General features: G+C 38.1%; 1 protein-coding gene across 3 annotated transcripts in view; it reads right to left on the bottom strand.

Annotated features, from left to right (window-relative positions):
- The window catches only part of PPP2R2C (protein phosphatase 2 regulatory subunit Bgamma), a 201,649-nt gene that overhangs the window by 46,537 nt on the left and 142,943 nt on the right, over positions 1-12,169 (bottom strand). For all 3 annotated transcript variants that reach the window (XM_072861598.1, XM_072861600.1, XM_072861599.1), the window contains 3 exons: positions 11,767-11,932; positions 7,442-7,554; positions 5,605-5,782 (listed from right to left, as the gene is read on the bottom strand). In XM_072861598.1, the coding sequence (XP_072717699.1) occupies positions 5,605-5,782; positions 7,442-7,554; positions 11,767-11,932 (457 nt within the window). The remainder of the gene's footprint in view (positions 1-5,604; positions 5,783-7,441; positions 7,555-11,766; positions 11,933-12,169) is intronic.

Genomic DNA, 12,169 nt, shown 5'->3' with positions numbered 1-12,169 from the left:
TGTAGGCGTGTTTTAATTAGAAAAGCAAAGCAACCATTTCTCAATAGTTACACTTTAAAAGAGCTCACCAAACCATGAAAACAGGGTACATAGTACCTCTGCAATCCTCTACTTCTACCTTACAGACCTGATTTTAGCTTTGCAGACATCTTCATTCTCCTTTAAAGGAGAGAGAGACAGAGACAACGCATGTGGGAGAAGGAGAGACTCTGGGAAGGAAAGAATACAAGAAGAACACAAATTTGAGGAAAAGCTACTCAAATGTTGCTAGTAGCAACTCAGCTAGAATATTACTCCATGGTACAATATATACCTTTTAAATACGTGATACAGATTGGCAGAATCTTTCTTGATAGAACTGGAAGTGCTAAAATGTATTACATAGAGCTCTCAAAAGAAGAGAAATAATGTCTGCCATCTCCCCAAACAGAAAGTGTATGCTTGAGGAAAACAGTGCTGTGGGTGGAGGTGGCAGCAGGTTCTCATGCAGTAAAGGCATTTTTTCGAGAGCACAGAAAATGCATCCTTGTGCACACAGCTTGTGCACAGTCATCCTGGCTGAGGAATTTTTATAGAAACAACCTTATCTCACTCAAGGGTATAAACTTGCCAGCTTACAGCTCCACAAATGCCAAGGGAATACTGCAGATTTCCTTTCAGTTTAGCATTCAAATGCTTAGCACTGAGGCAGGTAACAGGAATTTTGTAAGGCTAGCTATCTTCCCCAGCCTGGGGGCTGCTCCCAAGAGCACTATATGTGCCCTATATATGCACTATATTCAGGTGCACAATGGGCTGCCGCAGACTTGGTCTCCATCAATGTACCATGTTATTTGGGTTTTTCTATTTCTTTCTTTTTGTTGTTGTTGTTTACTTCTTAAGTAAATTAATTTTCCCAAGATATGGTGTCTAACGATCTGACTATCCATGATATGCTTCAAATACTGGAATACATTAGACTATAAGAAGGCCCTATAGTGATTTGGTAATTAGCTTAACCCTTTTGGGACACAGAAGAAGGAATTTTTTATTAAAACAGGATAACCCTGGACTATATTGATCTGACTGAGAAATGAGTGTTTTAGTCAAGATGAGTACATGCTGGAAACGGTGATGTTGTTTCCATAGCAATGCCATGACAGCCTCTAGAGTGAAATAGTGTGCTACCAGGCAATGAAGGGAGTTCAAGTGCTATGAGCTACATAGTTCTGTGAGCAATCCAAATACATTCTCATAAAGAATATTTAGTACAGCTAGATAGTCCAAAGATTGCTGCTGATGTGAAGTAAGCCTTATCAGTATGCTTCCAGCAGTCCTGTTTTCTCATTCACTACACCCAAGATGACTTATCTAAAGGCTTAAGCTATGGGCAACACTGCTAAGCCATTTCAGACCGAACATTAACAAATACAGCAACCTTTACCTCACTTCTTTTCCAGTGAAGAATATCATCCATAATTAAGGACACTGACTCTTGTTCTCCATAACACAACCAAACACATTAAACCTTTTAGCGAAGAAAAGCCTCATATGTGCAATTATTTACCAGCTGACCTTCCCCCTTCCTTTTCTCTCACCTCCTCCCCTCCCTTGCCTCCTCCTGCCCAAATGATACTGAGCAAATCTGCTTGCAAGTGGGAAGCAATGTACAGAAGTCTTGCATATTCCTCATGAAAATTTACACAGCCATAGCATAAAACTCACTTGTCTGCTTTTTACCCCAGTCAGTTTTTATGCTAATACAAAAGCAAACCAGAAAACCACTAATCGTATTTCGTTTGCCTAAGGCTTTACCTAAGGCAAATATTCTGGTCAAATTCTGTAAAGCTGATTTAAAATATTTTCCAAAGCAGACAGGAAGAGAATTAACTTAAGATCTGCATTGCTTTGTGTTTTCATTTTCACAGAAATGAACAATTCTCAGTGACTTGTAAAACTGCTAAAATAATGGTTATAACCCAACTGTTCTCAAATAAAATTCTGCAAGACAAAGTACTTTACTTGAAAAACACCACAGCATACTGCTGCTAATCCATTCTTTCTCCAGTGTTTCCCATGCAATTTGTAAAGATGTTCAAACACGAGCTGAATGTCCAGAAACTCTACCACTGTATTTGTTGTTTGTGTCATTGTCACAACCAGCCTCTCGGGTAAACAGATTGTAGTTCATTATATGTAGCAGTGCTGCCTCTGAGGGAAAGTAGAAAGACAAATACACATCACTGCCAGATCTCTTATTAACAAATGCCACTTCAAACCAAAATGTTTTCTATTTATTGTTTTAAACATGTATTTCAAGGAATCAAGCCTTGCATGTAAAACAGCAAGATGCTTCATTTCCATTTTGCATCTAGTAAAAAGATGTGAAGCAAGCATTTTTCAAACTGCCTGAGCCTCCTCCTGCCTGTCGCCCTAAGTGTGTTGCAGAAGACACCAAGCCCAGCAACATTCATTTAAAATTTAAACTGTTTACTTGGCAGAATTTTTTCATCTTAATATGTCTAGTCCTAATTGCAACCGGCACACCCAATGTTTTTACCAGAACCTCATCTACTTCCAGGAGAGTTTTATGTAACTGGGTTTTTTGTAGGACAGATGGGACAGATGTTGAAATCTAGTGGAAAACGTGCCCCTGCAATTTTACAAGGACTTACAGAGCTTTATATGGACAAAAAGATACCTGTGGAAAGACTGATGCAAGTTCAACTTACTCATCCCCTTCTTCTAGTTATTGTGGTCTCCCAGTTAATTCCCCAGCATGAGCAATATTCTGTAACTATCTCACCTTCTTTTGGAACACCTATCTCAACTTTTCTTTTTATCAAAGAATTAAGTAAAAGTAATCTGCCTGATGATCTGGTTTGGACAACTGAGTACAGATACACCTTATACTGTCTGAAACAGAAGTGGATACAGCCTATTTAACTCGGTCTACTCTCTTGAATACATACTGGTATCCAGCCACAAAAGTCAATCTGCTGCCACCATGGCCAGCTTAGCAAGAATGGTTTGCCCCTAGCATTGATCATCCCTTTATCTACTGTTCTCTCCTATCACTGCCCAAACTCTCTCACCACAGTCCTCCCAATGTTCATTCATGTATACCTAAAAGAAGCAGCAATATCTGTATCCCAATCCAGTTATCCCGAAGTCATCCACATAAGTCTCCCAAAGCCACTCGGACACTGGAAAAGTTTCCTATCCTAAAACTCAGAAACACACTCTTAATTTCCCCCTCATCATCACTCTTAGAACATACTCAGAAATTGAGCGTGCTACTATAAATTGTATCATGTTTTAAGAGTTAAATCAATGATTCAATCAGAAACTCTAAAACACTTATCAATAAATATTCAACAACAGGAGTGTGCTAATGCTTGAAGTAGACTCCATGCAGCTGTCATCAAACACAGCAGTTGAACATAGAGGAGCAGAAGCAATAACATCCTAAACAGTCATTCAATCTCAAATAATTTTGCTATCCATGCTGTTCCATCAAGACATACCGTAGTAGTTACAATCGTAAGACTAAGTCTGTTTTTCAGCTCTTTCCTCGTATATTGCTAGAATTTGAAACATCCCATCAGAGGTCAAGTGCTTCTGAAGCCTGCACACAAGTGTTTTCATACAAAGGGCAAATGAAATGTTGTTAATCAGGGCTATGAAATTTATAGTTTTCATAAGCAATTTCTTTAAATTTTCTGCCTCAATTTCCTCATCCACAAAATAGTAGACAAATTCATCTGTCTACCAGCCTCTTAATATTTTGTAAGGATAAATTGATCAACGTATATAAAGGACGTGAAGATAAAAAGCTCTGCCTAAATGCTAAGAATTATTTTACACTACCATATTCACAATACTTTTGTTCTGATTGTATCAATACTCCCATAGTAAGCCTTTTCTTTTCAAGGATTTACACACATTTGGGGTTTAAAAATTAATTTGGGGCTGATATTTCTGTCAGTAAGCTCTTAGCATGGAAAATGACTTAATAAAAACTCATGTTGTACTCACAAACTATAATAACTATTTATTTGGGTTTTTAAAACTTGTCAGAAACGTTTGTCTTGGCAATCCATAGTTTATAAAACAGCTTTTAACACAATAAAAGAGATTGCCAAAAGCAAAGACTTATCTTGCATAAGTATTCTAGAATGTGATCTGGTTATCATACACAGACATACAGAGATTGCTGTGCTTGGTCTGACTCACTGCTCTGCTTTAGAAGAAAGAGGAGGATACACAGTAGAGGAGAACACACAGTAGCCACGTACAAAAGTGTGCAGGATGGAGACAAGGCTGGAGGATGAAGCTACAGTGAGGAGGACGCTGTCAGGACCCCCGCTGCTACTCCATATAGGCGTGCTGGCAAACAATTTTCCCACTCTGTTCTCCCTCACTAAAGAATGGAAGTACAGTTGCTTGGATATCAAAGGCAGACATAGCTGGACTTTGAAGAACCATATATAAATTGGTCCTATATAAACAGTCATATTAAAGAGGGCACCACTTAGCTTGTTTAATCTAGACAGTTGGAAGACAGAAAAAGAATATGAGTTTGGAAACAAATTGAGGAGATATTCCCTACAATCCCCAGGGTAAAGGCACCTGTCACTTGATCCTGCAAAGGCAGTTTTTTTAAGGACATTAAGAGTTGTTTGATTTAATGAAAATGTTTCCTGTGACATTAACAAAGCATGGGTTAAGCTCCAGAGATGATCTGGCCTATGAAGGAAGAAATTTAAACAGTCACCAGAGACAGGGAGAACACCTCGTCACATTGGTGCTTTCTTTTAGGAATTTGCCCCCAGTAGGATAACTTCACTTTGACATCTAATAGTCCCTCATACAAATCCACAGAGAAATATTCTTCTAACTCCTTTTGAAATACTTAAAAAGAAATCACCAAAGGAACACAACGTTCTGAGCTGGCCCCATAACCTATTTCTCTTCTTACCGGTCCCTTTATGTTTTGCAAAACACAGAGAACCACTTTTCCAGGCTACATTTTCTTTTGCTCCTCCTCCAAGCCACCTTGTTGCAGTGCAAGGGGCAGCCTCACAGATGACTGGAATGATCCCACAACACAGCTTTCAGGATGATGTCAACACTCGATACGGCAATGACTGCATTAATCACAGACACAACAGCTCACACAAAGCAGCTGAGCCTTACCCCCAAAACTGTGCACATCTCAGGCATTAGGGTTCTGGGAAGCAGGATGATGGAGAACAGGGGGCACGGGCATGGTAAGGACTGACCTTTGTGCAAAATAAGGTGGAGTAGCTCAGCGTGAAATGTCTTCAGGAAATAACAGTATAGAGTATTCTAGTCAGGTGGATAGTTACCATTCAGCTGGCATCAGTTTCCTATTTACTTGTCATTAACCAACTCCAAGACTGTTATTTTTCACATAAAATTCCCTGATTTTTGCAACCTCAGCTGTCTCTTATGATATCCAAACATTTTCTGTTACAAATACTGCAGGGATTCTGATAAGTAAAGGTATATTTTAAAATCTGCAGAAAAATATTTTAAAACAGCTCTCTTAAGCCCCACTAATACTATCAACACTGAGCAAGGAACCACAATAAAGGATACTGAAGCTCCTATCTGTGATTGCTAAATGCCAGAGGTTAATCCTGAGATCATCCGCTGACATGTATGTCTCACAGTCACTGTTGACAGATATTGAGTTGACATGATAGGTGTGACCATTAGCAAAGATTCTCCGGGGAGTGACTTCTACCATCAAATCCATAGGTTTCAATACAGGCACCTGCCAAAAAAAAACAAAACACAAACCAGAAAGGGAGTAAGATTTTAGATAATTTTTTGCTAGGATGATGAGAGTTTCAATGGAGAGCAAGCATTCAAGGACTGTGACATTATAAAACTTCTCAACAGTGTATGCAAGCTGAATTTCCCCATGGATGAATTGCTGGGCAAGGCCATCCCTGCCAAGGAGGAAGGGAGAGACAGGAGAGCCATGGAGAGCCTGGCAGAGTGATGGAAAGCCTGGAGTGTGGGAAGGGAGGCACTGGCAGCTGCCACAGAACAGCCCAGTCCCACAGCAGGAGCTACTGTCCCACATATGCAGGAGGCTCTGGCTCTGACTAGCAGTGAAGTCCTACTACTTTGCTTTTGCTAAAGAGTTTGCTGTCAGCTGTAAATCACTTACAGTATTTCTTTTGCTACTTGATGTCTCTCTTTCAAAAAAGTCAAGTGGTGAAAAGGTTATAATCTCAGCAAAACATAACAGACAAAGTCTTGGAAAACAAAGCCAACATGTGTATTGACATACTGTACATACACACATACTCCTGAAAAGCCAAGACCACAGACTATCACTCGTCATTGCGCCCTCATTATTTCCCTGTGTGTCACTTCAATGTCATGCTTCAATAACTAGACACTGTCAATTTATTTATTGGTAAAGCATTAAACACTGTAAGGCTGTGGTCCATGACTGGGACCATTCAATGTTGTTGAACATGCATCAGAAACAATCTATCATACATCAATCCACAAGATAGTTTAAAGAAGAACACAAAGAAGTTAAAGCTTTGAGTTTAGCTTGCCACTAAAGGAACAAAACAATGGTTCGCTCAGCCTTTGTATTCTCAGACTATAAGCAAACTGGAATGGTTTTGTTTGCCTAATCATATAGAATAGATAAATATTCCATTAACGTGGTCACCTTTACACCTTGGAGGCTTTTTTCACAATAGACAATATTGGCTTGTTTTGGAGGTGGGAGTTGGTTGTTTGTTTTTAATAATAAAGAAATACTAGCATCTATACAACATAGCCTTCTAGTTCTAACCTTTAGCCAGTTCCTTTGCCAAAACACCTGGAGTGAATTCAGCCATTAAAGTCTGAGAGCAAAAATCTATTATGTTATCATACACACTTATATGAGTTCCATGACTGCATCTGTTCAGCAATGCAGAACCTCACGTTACGTTCACTGGAGCACAGACTACTGCAAATTCCACTCTTCAGATAGGAGATAATTCTTTCATACTACTGAAATAAAGACGAGATGGAAATTTGGTGTACCGTCTTTAACTCCGTTGCCCTGAATGAGGCAAGAACACTGTTTAATATTAATTACAAGTAGAGTGTTTCCAGCACACCAGGCTAAAGAATCCTGTGTGAAAGCACATTAAGTCATGCTGAGAGAATTTTATTAGGAAGAATAAAACTGACATAAACTCTCTAAACATATTTGTGTTGGTCACTATATCATAAAGCATTTGTGACTTGAAAATGTGTGACAGATTCAAGGCCCTTACCAGTCAGCTAAAACTTCAATGAGAATAATCATATATATGCTTAGCATTAGGTACATATTTAAATCTTTTACTGACTTAGCACCCATGACTACCTTCTTCGTACAGAAACAACCGGATTTTGGACAAAGACAGCAGCTTACCTGCAGTGATGTTACTGTAGAAAGATCTTTAAGCTTTCCTTCTTCATCTTTTAAGTTGTACCCCTCTGGTCTCTTATCTCTTTCAGTAATTTTCCATAACTTGATTGTTTTATCTTTAAAAGAAAAGACAAACAACTGTCAGCATCAGAATTCTGAATGTGGTTACTCACCTTTCACAATATATTCCTTAAAGAAGTTTCTACACCTTGGTTTAGACAAGTCCTGTGCTGAAACAGTCTGGGTCACTTAATTTTGCACATCCAGAAAATGTTGCCAACAGAAAAAATACTCATAAAGCACATCCCATACCTTCAAACCGAGTCAGAGGTTCCTGGCAGCTTACAGACCATGTAGAGCATCTAGAGCACATGCTGCTCTCGTATCCAACTTGGCAGTTTGCAGGTGGAACAGACCAAAAACACTTAATGCTCACTGCTGAAGCTCAGTTTGACAATTTGACTTTGCAAGGAAATAATCTTGCAAAGCCAGTTTGCTAGGTTACTTATAAACAGCACAAGAAGAGCATGGAGTAGACATACAGACCAATGATACCTGCCTGGCCCATTGTGGGAATGGGCAATGGTGTATTGGTGTAACATCAGGAGCTCCAGCAAATGAAAGGCTGTGTGAAAAATGAGATATTTCTCCCTCCTAAGGGAAAGCAGCTGAGAAATAATGGACAAAAAACCTGAGAGAATTGTGTTGTAAGGGTCAGAGAGAGAAGTGGTGAGAAAAATATATTCATCTTACATGCAATGGAGTTAAATCTAAACTCTCCCTTTTTCATGATGGGTGAAGCATATGATGATAGAATAAGGACGCCTCTCGTTTAGCAAAGAGCCTCTGAAATCAACAAATAGAAGTTTTAAACATTTCAGATGGAGTTTGTCCTTATTTTTGTAGTAGCTGAAGCTGCAGATTTCCCTAATGTTGATCGTCCACTGCCACTCTGGTCATGCACCCAACTTGCCAACCTTAACACTCTCTAGGCTGAAAAATCAATGCCAACACTTCTCCTGCAAAAAATCTGTCCCTGAGCTTCTAACGGTTGTTTCACTCATCTGTTCATGGAGCAGCCAAAGCCCTTCCAAAGCTTCTGCACTTCAGCAGCCACTACAGCTTTCATTAACCTCAGTTCCTGCATCATTTCTGATTTCGTCCCACTTTCTTCCTTTACCCCTCGTTCCCCAAATACATAGCAGAACATAATTCTTTCCCCAGTGTGGCTGATCCAAATACTTCTTTCAAACTCTAGTACAAATCATTTTAAAGGCAGGATATATGAATACATGAATCACTTTGCATTTCTATAGCAACTTTAACTTTGACATCTTTTTGTTTCAAAATCAATCCCTCCACTACTCTGAGTGTTTTTACTATTATGCATCTCTCAATGACATTGACAAGCTAATTTTCAAGCAACAAAAATATTACAATTGATCAATCTACAGAACAAGAGGTTAGTTCAATCTGCAACTAAAAAGCTCCATTTAAATATTCAATACATTTCATTTTTATCTGTCACGTTAATTAATTACTAAAAATACATATAGGCCATGTCATGCACTTGGGATTTTTATTACATGTAAATAGTGCATTCCTGCTTATCTGTTCTAAAATTTATAAATACAGCAATTGTAAAATTAATTATAAGAAAAAACAAACAATTTTCCATTGTTGGACTTTACTGCTATTGATAAACAGCAGTGAAGTCTTTCCTGAGTGAAAACTATTTTATTAGCAGTTAAGGGTATCACATGTGTTGGTTTTCTTCTCCTTCATCTGCCTCTGGACTTTAAAAACTCCCTAGAAATTCTAAGCATGCTTATATTTTGCAAAATATAGAAACATCTCTGTGAGGTTCAGTATTCATTCAGTCTCAAGGGTGTTGTGAAGTTTAAATTAATTAATGTCTGGTAAGCAGTCTGAAATCCTCAGATGAAAGGATCTGTATGGGCCAAATTCTGATCTACCCAATGTAGCTCACATCGAAAGTGGTCCCAGTATATTCTGGTACAAAAGATACCAATGAATCCTAGTAATTTATTATTACACTACAAAATCAGTTCAGTTTACAGCGCAAACCAGAAATTTGCTAACTGCAAGAACTGCAAATCCACAGTGGGATTTGAAAGCCTTGGTGGTTTCCTTCTGCCTCCATTAATTAAGACACTGCAATCAAAGCTTAGCTGATGACTTGTTGGTAATACGTGAACTGGAAAGGAACCAAGATCCCCTCTGAGAGAGGTGACCTGTGCAGGAACAGCCTCAGACAAAAGTCCTCCTTAGAAGGACGGAAACAGATTTGGGCAGGTGCAGACCTGTCAACTCTCATATATTGAGGGTGAGATTTAGACAAACTCTCCCTTCATGTTCCCTAACCGGGGGATGCTCCTTCCAGCAAATTCAATGGGCACTGTCCACCTGTGCCTGCAGAAAGAAAGGATGCTGTTTCACAATTCTCACTTTTCTGACCAAAACTGTGCTTTAGATCCTAAAGTACCAGAGAGCAAAATATGAAAAATTGCATTAAAATATCAGGCTCAGAAATTAGTAAATATAAACCAGTACTCAAGATGTTTCTACAACCTGCCCAATATGAGCATGTGTGACAGGTAATGCCTTCATCCTCTACAAGTTAGGGAAAATACTATTATCTCTTTTTATAGGCATGGAATTGATACACATTGTCAATGACTTCTCATAGGTAATCTGTGAAACAGCAAAGAATTCAGCACGGGCCTTCTGTATCCTAAAGTTAAAACTATCTTTAAGAGTATGCCAAGAGGTGAATCTTCAGACTTCAACCACGCTGTGCCAGGAAGCTAGGAATCCTCCTTGGCACACAATAAAGTTTTGTAATTCAAAGCCAAAATCCAAAGGCTATATCAGTGGCAACACTTCTGTTCTCCTCACCACAAAGAGGTCTGCTGGGATGCTCCAGAATTAAGAAGGGGGAAAAACAGAGGCTAAAGTATTTTGCCAGGTCCCAGGCTTGCTCAGTGTTGGCTGCAACGGGATTAACCCATAGAAACACTAAGACTGATTACTTCTTCCTTTCTCTCCTCCCATATTAATATCAACCAGAAAAATGATATAAAGGACTATAATGCCAACTGTAAAAGCAGCATATCTGAGGACTTTACTGTATTCCTCAGTGTTTCCAAAAAAAGACTTTAAAATGCAAAGGGAGAGGTTTACTTTTAATAATCTGCTTTTGTATCATGCACTTGGAAGAACCCGTTGTTAAAGTTTTCTGAAGTAGAATGGATATTTTGACCAAGGGAGAAGTGCAGAAGTAAACTCCCAAACTGCATAATTAGCTGACTAATCATTAAATTAGCACAAATCACCTAGTTATAACAGATATGTTTCATTTCAAATATTGCAACAGTGCCCCCAAAAAGTCAAAAGACAACTTTAAGGAAAACAGACTACAAAACGTAAAATAATTTTCTATCTACTGGGAAATAATGTAAATATTATTTATTGCTATAAATTTTAACTAGAAGTAATCGCTTTGCCCTAAAGCGTCAATTCCCAAAAGTGATTACACTATTTTTCTATCAGCAATTCCCAATTATGCTCAAACTTCTACAAGAAAAATTCTTTTCTGATTACAATGAGATCTAAGGTTTAAGATCAGGTATTTTCATCTCATGCATCACCAGCCGTAATAAAGGTTGTGGGTGTCAAAATGTTTCCTAAATGACACCTGTGCATGTTAGGCTCCATTCAGTTTCTTCCTCCTATGTCACATCTGCATATTCTCTCTTAGCAATAATACTGCATTTTTTTAATCAATAGGCCTTAAACATGTTAAAAAATGAGTCAGTATCAATATCCTATTATTATTCCTACTGCCTTCCAAAGATTTGTGTAACTCTTTAAAACCTAAATAAACCATTCTGATGATAATGAATGAAAAGAAAAAGAAATTAATCTCTCTCACCTACATTCATTTACACATCTACAAAGAATAAAAGTTATGACAAATACAGCAGACAAATTCTAAATCCCCAGTGAAACACAGCTGCTGAGTAAGGTGATGCCTTTGTCTCAAAATTTATTTCAGGATAGCACTGCACATTAATAGCAAAAATGGATAGCTCTCTAAATGTCTATGGATAGTCAATAGGAAAAACCCTATGACTATGAATAAAATACATAAACAACAGATATCAGAGTCAGTATGACAGTCTCGGTAAACTCTGAAAGAGGGGATTACTAAAACAGTAGATTAAAATGAACAAATATATAGAGTCAGCACTAAAACGCACAAGAGCAAAATGCTGATATGCCCTATGTACTCTCATCTATCTTACCATTTGTGGATAAAAGTGAGTGAGCTGCATTTTGCTGTGGTAACCACTTGATCTTGTTTATTTTTTCTTCTATCTCCAAGCTCTTCAAATAGTCAAATTCAGGTTCATGGCTCTGGAAAGTGCTGTAAACATTGTACTCCCCCTGATTGTAAGGCTCATTTTTACTCTATGGAGAATAAGAACAACAAAAATGTGGTTTACGATGGCAATATATCTCCATCGCTTAGGAAAGGTGTATAAGCGGCCTTATAAATATAAAAATATTAAAAGTGTAATTTAATTTCTTATTTAAAACATAATGTTGACATATTTGTTTCTACAGGAATGAAATTTTCTGTAAGTATTGAAGCAACATTTAATAAAAGGCAGAATTTTTAAAGAAATGTCAATTATTCAGGAAAGC

This window comes from Ciconia boyciana, chromosome 5 (assembly GCF_034638445.1).
Source record: "Ciconia boyciana chromosome 5, ASM3463844v1, whole genome shotgun sequence".
Lineage (NCBI taxonomy): Eukaryota > Metazoa > Chordata > Aves > Ciconiiformes > Ciconiidae > Ciconia > Ciconia boyciana.
Note: the sequence above shows the minus strand (reverse complement) of the source record. Positions and strands in the feature narration are given on the sequence as shown.